The sequence below is a fragment of the Astatotilapia calliptera genome, chromosome 7 (genome assembly GCF_964374335.1).
Source record: "Astatotilapia calliptera chromosome 7, fAstCal68.1, whole genome shotgun sequence".
Classification (NCBI taxonomy): Eukaryota; Metazoa; Chordata; class Actinopteri; order Cichliformes; family Cichlidae; genus Astatotilapia; species Astatotilapia calliptera.
The window spans coordinates 58,969,191-58,983,778 of NC_137428.1; the positions used below are offsets into that span (position 1 = coordinate 58,969,191).

General features: G+C 40.2%; 1 protein-coding gene across 11 annotated transcripts in view; it reads right to left on the reverse strand.

Moving 5' to 3' along the window:
- Positions 1-14,588, reverse strand: part of mef2aa (myocyte enhancer factor 2aa) — a 67,257-nt gene that overhangs the window by 40,990 nt on the left and 11,679 nt on the right. For all 11 annotated transcript variants that reach the window (XM_026176011.2, XM_026176012.2, XM_026176013.2 and 8 more), the window contains one exon: positions 2,341-2,555. In XM_026176011.2, coding sequence (XP_026031796.1) covers positions 2,341-2,394 — 54 coding nt within the window. In that variant the 5' untranslated portion in view covers positions 2,395-2,555. The remainder of the gene's footprint in view (positions 1-2,340; positions 2,556-14,588) is intronic.

Consider the following 14,588-nt stretch of genomic DNA (forward strand, 5'->3'; position numbering starts at 1 on the left):
GCCCTACTATTGTTATTTTGTAAAGAACATAAGTTCCAAACCTCTGAAGTCTGAAAGAATGACGACTTTCTATTGTTGAAGGCTAAATTTTCTTACTGGTCCGTCCAGTCTTCTAGAAACTCAAAGTAAAAGAGGAAAATATAAGAACCTTTCAATCTGCACATGATGCCTGTACCTGTCTGTGTCTCAAAAGGTAATAATTGCTGTGAATACATCAAATCAGAAGAATCGTGCAGGTTGTTATCTTGCATTCATTTGCAATCAGTAAAGTCGGTCTAGCTGATGACTCTACTGCTGCCATCATTTAGCCAAGCCATGGAACAGAAACTGGCTCTTTGCAGTTGTACAGTAAGCATTATACGACCTCAGTTTGCTCCATGTCTCGTTCTCCAGTGCATCTCTGCCAGGTCAAACAGCAGAAAGCGGCACAAAAATACTCTACCCTACACATGATGTATTAAACAGTTACACATCAATTTGTCATACATGCACAACACACTTCATTAGAATATAAACCTACCTGCGAAGTTCACAGCTTGCACTACGCTGTAACTACTTACCGTCTCAGCCTGTGTCACACACAGTGTTATAAATCCTGAAGGGTTAACAACCCTCCTAAAACACTTGCAGAGACAATGCAAGGGAGCCCCTGTTGTCCTTACACAACATCCTCTATAGAAATACTGTCTAATTAGTCCACTTAAGGACCTCTTTCATTTCACTGTTACACTATGGAAAACTAACAGCAAAGATTTAAACTGTCTCCTGACAATGGGGAACATATGCTAATGGCTATTCCCCCTTGGTTAGGAGCACGCCCAAGGGAGATGGCACTGTGCGCTTCATGGCCCACGGAAAAAAAACGAGAGAGAAAAAAAAAAGCCACACGCATACATCACCTTATACCAAAGCTTTATTTTAGCACAGCCTATTGTCACAGCAGATTCTCTGCTGAGCCAGCTAAAACCAAACTAAATGCTAAATGTAAGCTGAAATGCCTGCATGCTGCTGATAAACTTTCTCACAAATTATCCAGTCAGACATTTAAAATCTGATGCAAACACTAGACTTTGGAAGGCGTGTTAATAATAAGCTCTTCAGCTTTACTTTCCCATAAAACAACACTGCAAAATGTGTCCCCTCACCGCCTCATATATGCAGTGCAAAGAATGGATCTTCTGAAGAGTTAACCTGCTCGCTTAGCAATCAGAAACCAACCTATTTTCATATAACTTTATGTTCTTTTTTTCCTTCATGTCACAGGTCACTGAATAGAGCTTGGATACCACCAACGAGCTTAGACCGATTCCCCTAATACCCCCCTATTTGGAACCCACCCAGAACCAGGTGTAGTGCTGATAATTGGCCCACACTGTGGAATTTTGTTTTACACTTGACTACTACTGCTACCCGCACAGATAGAAACATAGTCAGAGTACCAACTGCATATTACCACATAATTAATCATGTTTAGCCGATGTTAACCAGATGCGTTCTATCTAGATACAGGAAACCTATGTATCTGCATTAATTGGTATAATTTGTCAGAAACAGTGCACATGCTTCCTTAACTTAGCTCTTAAATCATAGGGAGCGTAGCTAAATAAGACATACCATTTCTGCTATAGATATCTGCACCTGTTATTCATGTTTCAAACAGACCCAGGCTGTTTTTTACTGTTTTGCTGTTTAGGAGTTTATATTTAACATGAGCAGACAGAGTGAATTCCAGCTCTTTCCCGCTTTGTGGCTAGTCGGGACCAGCGAGGCCAAGGCAAAGAAGGGTGCTGTGTGTCCTTCTGACCCACCCTACAAATGAGAGGGTGCTGTGGTGCAGTGGCTGCTCCTAATTACTACCAAACAGCTGCAAACACACAGGGCTACAGCAAAGGGCCCCAGCCATACTGCCGGGCCAGGGGACAAGCCCTACAGTGTGGGAAGGCCACAGGCAGCCCGCTGCACTTCTTGCAACACTCAGTTCACTCCCACGCCATGAGGCCCCCGCTGCGGCCCAGAGTTGCTGCTGCCTCATCAACTTCTCTGGTTGAAATTGCAGGGTGGCAAGGGAATCATGTCTGTAAATGCGACCGCACTGACAAAGAAATGTCATGGTCCCTGTTCAGCTGGCTGGGACTTTGGGGAGGGAGGTATGTCTGTTCAGATCTTTGCACACCATGACAGCTGCTGAACTTTTCCAAGAAGGAAAACAGAGAAAAACTGTAACCGTCAGATAGATACAGAGAAGCATGTAAAGATACAGAAGCATCTTTTAAAACAGTCTTAGATTAGACACAGACAAACATAGATATATAGATGAACTGTTATCTCTGTCCCACTCACCTGCCTGTTCCTTTCGTCCATGATCCTCGTGATCTGTATCTTCTTTCGCCCCATGGCTGTCTCCTTTCCTGGTTCTCTGACACCTCAACAATATCAGAATAACAACACTCGTTCTTCCTCCTCTCTCCTAGCACATTGTGGAAAAGTCTCTCTTCTTATATTGGCTCTCACACTTCTCAAGACACTCTTTGTTCTTCAGCAGACCACACCAGGATCTGAAAGAGGACCAAAAGAGAAAGAGAAAAACTGAAAGTTAATATGACACCCAACAACATCTCCCAAAGTACCAGAGGGTTCTGCATTTTGTACTCAAGCACATACAGAAACGATGAGACCTGAATAGCGTGCTGTTATCTCTTTGACTGCTTCAATTGTTCCACAGCTGAAATCACTGAAAGGCAAGTCTCCTTGACATTTATTGTGTTTTTTTCCTATTAGAAGCTCATATTTTGAAAGAACAGTTTGACATTTTGTTAGATTTTATATTTTTCTGACAAAGTTAAAATTAATACCAAAGCAGGTGGTGTTTTAAATTAGAAAAGCGAATGGAAACTTTTGTCCAAAGGTGACAAACTACACCCCCCCAGAACCTCTGAAGTACACCAATTAGCAAGTAATCTGTGCTAAGTCTATAAAAAGTTAAGAGTCAAGGGGAAAAAAAACAATTCAATATCTTATTAAGGGTTATTTGCTTGGTTATTTCTTGGCTGAGAGCACTACCTTCCTGGAGTCTCTGGTCGTTGCCTGGCAACTGGTTTCAACTGGTGTGACTAAGTGAGCTCTGAACTTGTAGGCAAATTTAGTTCCCTTCACAGAGATTCAGGTTAACCATTTCTCTATTTCCAGGCTTTGTAATAAGTTAAGCTAAGGTAAGATAACCAGAAACTAGTTGTTCATTTGACTTTGAGGAGAGGTATAAATTCTTCCACAAAGAAAGTGAAGAAGTGCATTTCTATAAATGCCAAACTTTTAGTATACTCACCTACTTTAAGTTAGCATTTGTCTTATGCTTACATTTAACACTATTTCACACATTTAACACAGAATGCAAGGTTTTTATTAAACAAAAACGTTTAGTCTTCCACCACCTGTACACATAGCCAGTTTTCAAAAGAAGATCATGCTGTCCCGAGAAGGCAAATTATGGACACTGTGTCCTCTTAGGAGAGGGACCATCTGGATTGTTACTCACACACAGTTAAAAGCAGGCATACACGATGCTAAAGGGAGCAGGTTGGGTTTGGCGGCTTTAACAGAGTAGTTGAACTCTATGCATGACACTCCCTTTCTCTAATTCTGGGTTTACAGAATGAAATGTACAGTAGTTCAATCTTTTTTTTATCCCATAACGTTTATATTGGCTACATAAAAGTTATCAAGGGACACCAGTGACAGACTGGGATTAAATGATGCGCAATACATAGCATAACTAACGTTTTTGGTAACTGGCTTTGATAGCAGAGTTTTTCCTGAAACAAATTGATTTATTTGAAAAAACCTGTACCTTCCTCAGCCAGTAATATTTTTTTTACGGTCTGAGCTTGGTTACACTGATGCCAGCTTTGCTGTTAAGATGATGAAGAGGGAGAGCATAGTTTGGTCTTACAATAGGGTGGTTGAAATCTCCAGGGTTATAGGATAAGCCAGAGGGATAAAAAGAATTTGGAATATATTCCCATATGAGCTTGTAACCTGGCCAGTGGTTCAGACCACAGTGTTCCCCAAGGAACATCTAACTCTGTCCTGTCTCTACTTCTCTGGAAGAAGAGATATAGCCCCCTCCCTGGAGGCACATCCATCACTTACACCCAGCAAATAGAAAATGTCCAAACAACTATATTTCCCCCATGAGTACAAATGTAGAAAGGTTAACAACTCGGGCCTTTAGATGCAGTCAGCAGTTGCGAGGTGAGGAAGCCAGGGGCCGATTTGGCAGTGAAAACGAAAATGACCAGTTGCAGTGGCACACAGTCATTATGGGTTACAGATGGACTGGCATTATGGTGTCTGGCTGTCTGAATCGGGGCTCCACTGTAGGCAAACTTGACTGAGATCACCTTGCTAACTTCCCACGCGTGGCTGTCTGAGCCAGGAAAGAAACTGTCTGAACCCCCACAAAGAATTTCCCCAAACCACATCACAACAGGCCAGGGAGAATGACAGTGCTCTTGTTCATTCAGCATTTTACACACAAACTAATGTTTGAATTAAAGGGAGCCCTGGGCAAAGGGTGTCTATTCCACTAAAGAAATACACTGGCCACCCTGAAGTTTAATATATTAGTATGGGAGACAACTGTAGCAATACAGTAGCTACACTGCCAAATTCAGTGACTTTACTTCTTTTAAAGTAAAATAAATGCGATTTTCAAGTTCAACACCAAACAAACAAGTTCAAAACTTGAAAGAAAAACTCACCACCCTGGTGCATTTTATCTGCAAAGATTATGAGAACGTCATTTTGCTCCTCCTCTGTGTTTGTTAAGTTTTATCTGTGCAAGTGAATATGGTGTCAGTTTTGAGATGTTTTATCTAATCACTTGCCAAGGCTAGTCTGAACTGACCACTGGCCTGTTATTTCAGTGTGTGCATATGTGAATAGGTTCAGTGTAATGCGAGTATAAGCAGCGCGTACACATTCTTTCCTCCCGTTTTGCAGAGGAGCTGTCACCGGAGGACAGTTCAAGTCTAGAGGCATAATAGGCTGTGTCGTGACATTTTATCTTCCACAGATATGAAATGACAAGCTGAGAGAGCCTTCAGACTGCAGGTGTGCCACGCTCCAAACTTAGTGTCCATATTCATCACAAGTTAGCTAGCCACTTTAGATTTTGACTAACAAAACATTATTTTCAAGACTTGAACAACAGCAATCACTGATGTGTTACTGTGGTTATCACAGTATACTTTGGCGTAGAATAAATAACGCAATTTCAACGTCCTGAAGTGAGTGGGATAATTCAGCTGGTCTTACCAACCGGATAAACATGTCAGAAGATGTTCAGATTACAAAGTAGAACAATGTCTGCACTGTAGCAAAGTGCGTGTTTCTGCGTGACACTCTTAACTTCTCGTGAGTGTTGGAATGGGACAGAGTATCTGTTTATGGCCTAAATCATGTGCTCTTTGTACAAGTGAGTGTGCATGTGCGTAGGAAACAGAGACATAGACAATAAACATAAAAGGAGAAAAGCACTGAACCAGAACCAGGATACCATATGAGGCTATGAGCCCACCTTAGAAAAAATGTACAGTATAGTCACGCAGCTGTCTCCTGTAAACTCACTGTCAACAGTAAAACCTCTTTCTTTCCAGCAGAGTGATTTAGTGGAAGTCTACTGGCAGCGATTTGAGTGTTTTAATTTGTGTAAAATTACCTTAAAATGATAACTGGGTTTTTGTTTTCTTACCTTCACTGCAAGTGGCCACTAAATAATACACATTGGTCCTTTACCAGCTGCAAAAGGTTCCACTCAGTAAATTATAAAACATTCTGTGGATAGTGCAAAGTAGACGAAGAAGATGAAGTCACCTTGTTTGCACAAAGATGCATGGAAATGGATGAACGGTGTTGATAGTGACCAAGGTAAATGGATTAGCATCAAAGTTCCATATTAAATACACTTTTTTATTCCGCTTTGTTGATTTACAGCTAGAAGATCGCATGTTTAATACTACCACTTATTCTTCTCTGCCTTCTGCATGTGCTGCACAATAATCTGATTGGAAGATAGTGCAAGGTTTCCAGTTCTGTAAAACTAGAAATGACTCATGCGGCTCACTAATGTTAGCTTTAGTGTTAGTTTTTCCAGCATTACATTTTTTGCTCTTCTTGACTGTCTGTCATTAAGAGGTTGATGCATTGTAATGTTGAAGTTTCATAAAGACACTGCAGGAAACATTTCTACAAACCCACATATCTGAATGGCTGCCTCCACGTACAGAAACCATATCTACTGTGAATCCAACATTACCTCGAGCTTTTTCATGAAAAGCCACACATATACTAAATGATTTTGCATTTAGGAGAAGCTTTAGTTGGTGCACACAAAACAGCACATTGTATAACAACACTACATTACAAAGACCTTGATGTGACACACCTGGTCCACTTTGATATAAACCAATCCAGCACTTCTGAAAGATGCTTACCAAACATTTGTAACACATAAATCAATGTGCAGAGAACATGTCACTGTAGCAACGGCCACAGTTTGACATAAAGTCAATATGGCATCCCCTACTATACCTGCTGTTAAACAAACGTGCAGTTTTAGAATATGCCATGCCTATACAAGTGACTAAGCATTGCAGTTGTTTATTAACAGAGCCGCAGCGATCCTCTGTGATGAGGTGCGACACTGGTCAACTGACAAGAATGCTAGTCCTCCTCCTCCTCCCTTAAGACGGACCACTGAGACACTGGGAGGCTTGGTGACAGGTCTAGCCCTTTCACAATCAATAAAACATGCTCAATTCCCAGTGTAATTACTGGATCCAGCCTCCTCCCTCCCTCCTTGTAAGCCTGCGCTCATTCCACACAAAGTTGAACCATTACTCTCTCATCTGCTGCCCTATATAAAAGGTAACATAAAATTACATTTCTGTTGTGAGATGTACCTAATGAACAAAAAACGAGGCCAGCGCTATGCAGTTAGTCTGTAACGAAGCTTATAAACTACAAACTTTTTTTTCACTCAACATCTCAAACGTCATAATATAATAAGAATTTGTCAAAGAAGATTTTGAAGATTCATCCTATGTGGCTTGTGTTAAAGACGTACCCACCATATGTAGCTATACGCAGCAAGCGCGCTTCAACTTCTTTGAAGGTGATGGACAGCAGCCAAAGTCTTAAGCATAGCCGTGACAGTTGCACTTCCTGTGCAAGGCAGAGTTAGCCTCAGTATCCTACCACAGGCCGTGGGCAGACAAAACTTAACTTCCTGCCCCTCGACTTCCTGTTATTCAGGACCTTTCAAAGTGCCCCTCTGCGGGGGAGACAGAGGGAGCGGGGCAAGTTAGTGGGGAGGAAGAAAGGGAGGGACCACCTTGGGGATACCCTCCCTTCTGATCCTTCCCCTTATTATCATCCTGAATGTAAGTCGAAGACTAAACAACAGAGGCTCATCTCTCGTGGCTTTGCCCTGTCTGTTTACTGTGTTTACTGTAAGGATCATTACACAGGCCGGACGACGTGCACAGGATGCTTTTGGCCACTCACTTTACAATTAGCAGGCAGAGGCCTTTTCTAGTTATTCAAACACTCCAATGGTTACATAAGAATGAATCACGGTGCTCACAACTCAAGTTAATATATAAACAACATGATTAAGACAGAAGTACATTCCCGAGCATGCAACAGCCTCACGCGGTAATCTGATGTGCATTGACACACAGATTCTGTGAAATAATCCATGACGACGTTCTTAAGTGTATCAAACTCAAAGTGTCAACATTGTGGCTCGGTTATGATTAGCTTCTGGCAGACTGAAGACATAAAGCGAAGCGGCCTAAATCCACAGTTTTACCAATTTGTTTCAATGGCGCCTTGACACCAGCGCAGTAGGAAATGAACATCCACCTCTTTGTTCTCGCTTTAATCAGGAGGTGCTGTACCTGTAAATGGGGCTGTTGGCCTGAGGGGAGTGGAGGCAAGCCAGCCCTCTCACACTCTCTCCCTCTTCCCTTTTGTGAGAGTGCGCTTATCTCCCTCTCCAGCAGTGAAAGGCAGTATTGTGGCCCCAGCAGCATCACTAGTGTTAATGTCTCCTGATGCTAATCTGACACACGGCTGATCCTTTAACAACCACTTTCTCTATCCCCCCCCCCCCTTTTTTTGCCCTCCCCCTTCTTTCTTTTTTTTATTCTTTCATGCCATTTCTCATGATTTATTTTTCATCGTCTCTTTTTAATTCTCCCTTTCTTTAAACTCATGTTATACATTCCCTCACCTCAGTTTCCAAGGCAACTAATGAGACATAATTAACATGAGCTATCGCAAGGGCATGTGAGCAAAAAAGTGAAAAAGGAGGCTTTGAGAAATGTAGAGAGGTGGGGCAGTCTGCAAAACATGGACTTTCTGCAGCACTTCCCCTTCCTCTGTAAAGCATAGCTTGGGGGTGACATTTCTCACACAGGAGAGATTTGAATATCATTTCAAGGAAAGGCTAAAATGCTTATGATATGAACACCTTGAACGTGTTAAAAACAAAATTCATACAGTTTGCACTAAAGAAGATCCTGCGGGCCAAAACACTGAGACTGAAATCAGGAATGGCAAGTTTTCATAGGTTGCTTACAGATTTAAGCACTGTTAGAATGTTTCTTGCCTTATTGCATTAGGTAATACGTTTCCCTACATATTAAATCAGTCTGAAGCTAATTCGATGAAGAAAGTATAAAAATGCATTGTTCAAAAGCAAACAGTGACCTGCATGTAGGGACAGTCACAAAGCCAGCAGTGAGTGCCTGCACTGAAATGGCAGCCAAGCAGACAGCGAGTGGTTAATCTGCCCTGATGACTGGAAGCTCAGTCCAACTCTCCAATGACCCAGCTGTAATCCCACAATGGATCAATGCAAGTTCAAACAATCCTCCATGCTGCTAGCACCTTGCTTGGGCTGGGGGATGGTGGTGTAAGACAGGGACCAGGAGACAGAAAGCTACTTATCACCTGCAAAATGACATCAAAAGGAAAGAGAGCCCCACAGGATGAACTTGTTCTCACTGAGAATACGCTTCACTGTGGGCTACAGCATACTGTATAGACGACTGAGTGGAAATGATGTCGCTCTTCAGATAAACACCAGACACGTATTCAATCTGCAAAATATGAATGACGATGAGTGGATATAACAACTTGTAACTGAAGGACATCATATGCTGACAACCTTAGCAGACAGACATCCTCCATCTCACTCTCGCAGTACTGTCAGGGGATGAGAGGACTATGCAAGGTGACTTTGACTAACTGCCTTGGGGTTTCGTGAGAAAACGCCATTGACATTACATTAATTTCATGTCTCTTTTTTAACTGACTTAGTGCCACGGAGGCCTGGAGAATAGAAAAAAACCCCGAAACAGACATTTTGCTTTAGCTTCAAGGCATAGGCAGTAGGGATCTAGAGGCCAGGAAGACAACAGTGACAAATAGGTGACATGATGTGATACCAACTTTTTCCTCATTATACGAGTAATTTAACAGAAGGATGAGACATTCAGTCAGCAGATCAGGATAAATGTTAGTCAGAAACTTTCCACTGCAGCTCACGTGTGTTTAGGTTTGACGGCAGTTTTTGCCAATGAAAGACAGACAGAAAGAAAACAACAGAGAGAGAGAGTGAGAAGGGAAGTGTGAGAGAGAAGACAGTATGACTGTGTTAACTATGTGGAAAGATGTAAGGGAAACAAGACTAAAAGAAGCACCCCGCACCCATCCCAACCCACCTCTGTGGTAGTGTGGTAGTGTGGTAGTGTGCGGCAGCTGCGTTGTAACATAATTACTGCTGGGACACTTCTATTCCCAATGATCCATTTGCGTCAGTCAGGTTTTCAAGCCCAGCCAATGAATGGATTCTCAGTTTCTCAAGGATAAAGAGATGACCCTCACCTAACAGTTATATCCATTTCATGTAGAAAAGCTACTCTCCTCCTCAAGGTAAATCCCTTGATGCATATTTGAGTCAAACTTTCATGAACATAGAAAATCATGATAACTTCTTCGATGCACAGACAGGATGATGAATTATATCTCATTAAAAATGGATGTGCTTGATGACATAGATATACAGTTAAGTTGCTATATTGTCCTGTTAGCATAAGGATTTGCCTCTAAAATATTACCATCACTATTAAGTTACAGAGCTCAACATTTTAGTTCCCGGCTTTCCAGATGGTTATTTAATAAAACTTACCGACGTCCTGAAGCTCTCAGCAACTTGAAAAATGTGTTTAAACACTGAGATTAAAGGCTGCGTTAGCCCACGACCCAATGTTAGGTTTATGCCACAGCTACCTTATATTAATTGGCAATTACCAAAATCATTTTTTAATGTTTTAACGGTTAACCTGTATACGCAAGCTCTTTAATCAAAATTATATTTTTATGCTAAAATATATTTATTGTTGCTATTGTTACAATTTTACAAAAAAGCTGGAAAAAAATAGTAAAGTATATCATTATCTTTTGGTTAATTTGCAAATTACAATTATTTGCTTGTATTTCTAAACAGAAATATTAGTTTAATAGTTTTAGTGGTTGCATGTTATGCTTGATTTATTTTTTGACTTCTCAGAAAAGTCCAGTGTGATGGTTTAAATTAGAGCTGGGCGATAGAACGATAACGATATGTATCGCGATATAACTTTTACTCGATAGAGAAATTAAGCTATCGCAATAGACCTCGCCGCTCTTGTCCTCAAAAAAAAAAAAAAAAGGTCAGCCAATCCAAATTAAGTAGCGCAGAGCCGAACCAATCACAGCCGCAGCATCACGTCGCGTGACTTGTTACGTACAGCACAAGTGCCAAGCCGCACGTGTGTTTGTTTGGGAAGCAGCCAGCGGGTAATGGAGCCAACGCGTAATGGAGGAAATGAGTGTGCCGACTAGAAAAATCAACCGAGCGTGACCGAAGAGAAAACAGATGATGGTTCCAATGCCGGAGAGATTGTCAAACAGAAGAGCCATAGAAGTTCCGTAGTGTGAAGGTATTTCGGCTATTTCAAGTCTGACAAAAAATAGAGTAGCGTGCACTGTAAATTGTGCCGAAAGCAAGTCTGGAAATACAATAAACTGGTGCATGCGTCACACTGTGCGCCACGTTATTGTTTCGGTGAAATTAATTTCTACAATACTGTTACTGTTAATTCTACTCTCTGCAGTGTTTAAATGCTTACATATACACACAGTTACTGTCCCTCCACACATACGACTCGGTTCTGCTTCTATGCCCCAGCTTTGTTTACTTTTTCCCACCGAAGCTTCTAGACTTCTGATTGGCCAGCATTTCGGCACGGTTAGGAATCTAGCGCCACCTGCTGCTTTGGCATGTTCATAGCAGCGTTTTCCTTCATTTCTGCCTTTATGTGTGGACGGGATTATTTTTAAAACGAAAACGGAAAATCTCAGTTTTCAAAAATACCCGTGTACGTGTGGACGTAGCCTCAGTCTCTGACTGGAAGCGCTAATTCGTCATTCGGCTTTTGTCAGACTAAAGTAACTGTTAAAACTGTTTGAAAAGCTAAGCTATACAACAAGGAGAGATTGAGAATTTCCTTTTAGTTCTCAGTTTATTTGATATTGACAAAAGTTAGTCAGTTTTGTCTGTTCTTCTGTAAAACAAACTAAGATTTATTTTTAGAATTAATATTTTGTTTCTAAGTGGAATTGACAATTTAGTCTGTTTCGTTTGTTCTATTTTGAAACTTAAACGCTTTAGCGGCTGCCTTTTGTGTAGTTTGCAATATTTGCCTTTATTTATCTGAAAAAGTCTTATGTTCCTTAAGTACATCTACCCTGTTAAACTTATTATGGGAAATAAATATTTAAATAAAAACAAGCTGCTGATTATTTCACATTTTACTTGTGAGCAACGGCACATTTAAATCTTACAAATATAGTTATTTGGCTTATATCGTGATAGATATCGTTATCGCCTGAAATGGAAAAAACATATCGTGATATGAAAAAATCTCATATCGCCCAGCTCTAGTTTAAATGTTGGTTTAAAAATGTGAATTCAGTTCATCTAATGCAGTATTTTTGAATTTTAAACAAATTTTTGACACAGTTCCATGATATTTGTGTGTTCTAGATTTAAAGGTGGTCGAATAAACTTGTCTTGTTCTGCTTTTTGTTTTTTAATCTCCAACTTGAGAAATCATTAAGAAAAATTACTGTGCAAAGGCACTTTTTTCAATCAAGCAACCTGTAAATACCAGGACTCACTGTCTATGCTTACATTTTAAGTTTCCATGCTAACCTGCTACTTTGGTGCAGGACTGACGGACTGACTTGCGCATTTAAAATTTATAAGTTTTGTTTGGAGGGAATATTTTACTTTCTTTTCTTGTTTGTTTCAGTATTAATATAGCTACTTTTTGGATTATTCATTTATTTATTTATTTGAGACGCCACAAATCACACAAAAGACTTAACTTTATGTCAAAACATTTTTTATGCTCTCTGGAAGAGACATTTTGATTTTTAACTTACTATTTGGTTAATTTTGTATTTGTTGTTTGGTCGAGTGTGTAGGACAGATAAACACTGGAACAGTCTGTAAATACAGTTATAGTTAAAAAACGAAGCCAGTTTCTCTTTGTTTCTCCCTCCCCACCATTGTCATTTTTTTAAATTTAAATAATTTTTTTTCTGAACATAGGCTACTGCCTTTCTTTCTTTCTTCCTTTCTATTATAAGTCTGAGTAAAGAAATCGCTGCATTTGGGTGCACCTGAAGAGGCTGCATTTGCTCGCAGCTGCAAGATGGTGCCATTAAAGCAGAGCTATTATTTTTTCTGTTGACTATTTCTTCTACATTCAACCAACATTATTAGCAAACTTACTCATGGGTAAATAAATAAATCGCTCTTCTAAAAACGATTGGTGAAAGGCTCAGCCTGTCGTCAGTCAATAAATTTGTCCAATCGCCCAACCTTATCACAGTCCTTACAACTGTTTCTTTATAACCTTAAACCCTGAAAATGTGATATATATTTCTTACTGATAAAAATTGCATTATGTGGGAAATGTCCATACCAACTGGCAGCTGTAGCTTTCTGGTAAGCAACATCTCATTGGTCCTTTTCTATGTGGTATACTTGCCTACCACTCTGTTATGAAATTGTAGTGTTTTATTTGTCTGTTACTGAGAACTAATTAGCAGGTATTTATCTGTGATCATAAAGGCTATGGATGTAGCTTGCAAAACAAGTTTGCTAGCATTGGCTGATAACTTAGCTCTTCCCCCTTCTTTCATCTACATATAATCACTTCAGATGGCAACAGGCAGAAAAATTGGAGTCCAGAAACGAATGGGTTACACCCACTTTTTTACATGCAGTCTGTTCTCCAACCACCAAGACTGCTCTGTTGAAGTGGCACATTATGCGCCAAGTAGTGCTTCTGAAGAAAACCGTACTACTGTACTACTGTTTAAAAGTATGTTAAACAGTAGTACAGATATTGACTCTGAGTCACAGTATGAGTTTTTATAACATATTTTCTTATTTGTATTTGCAGAGGCCAAGTGTTCAACTAGATTTTGGAATTTCTTTAGGCAACAGCATTTCCCATAGTATCACACCATGATTCAGCTTAAGAAACTTTTCAACTCCTGATGTGCATAAATTATTTATAATCAGCCAGTCGTGCTATGTTAAAGTCATGAAAAATTATGTCATCCTAAACACACTTGACATATTAACCTCTAACTGCTCAGCTCATATTAACTCTGTTAATACAGATTGTGTATCTGAGGAAAATCCCTCCATCACCATACTCCCTGTGACTTTGTATGAGCTTCAAAAGATATCGTCTTAACATGACACATTAGCAATGAGGACATTATATAAACAAACACTTCCTGTGTTACCCCTTTGCTCTAACTGATGAAGTATTTTCAGTATTTCCCTATTTTCAGTATTTCATTATTTTTGTTGCTTATTGCTCTGTTCACTGTGTTACACACAAACACACATGGAATAATAAAAATTAATGCATGCATGCTCCTAGAGGTTTATAAATTTGCATAGAATTACAGTGTGGCTCTGTGGTCTGATTTGGTATGATGGCATGTGTCCATTTGCACGGTTGTCTATCATAAGATGGACTTCTCACCAGGGAACAATAATAATGCCAAACCCATAGGGAGCAATAGTCCCCCCCCCCAACCTACCAGTAAGCCTGTGAGCTGTGTTAAGTGTCATGGCAGCCTTTTGATGTTGCACAGACCGCAACTCAGAAATGGTAAACAGCAAAGATGAACCAAGATCTTCCTCCAGGGGGAATCCACAGTGTAAGGATATTAGGGACGTTATGCATAATGCGTCTCAGCAGCAGCGCATTTACCCAATCCCAACATGTCTTTTTTAAACACTGGGAACCGAGATTAGACACAGAACTTCTAGATATCCAATTCTCCACCAGCATTTGGAAATCCACATGAAGATTTTACTAAATAAAAAGCATGTTTTGGAACACATACATGGGGTCCATATTGTTTAGGGGTATGGTGACTGGGTGTCT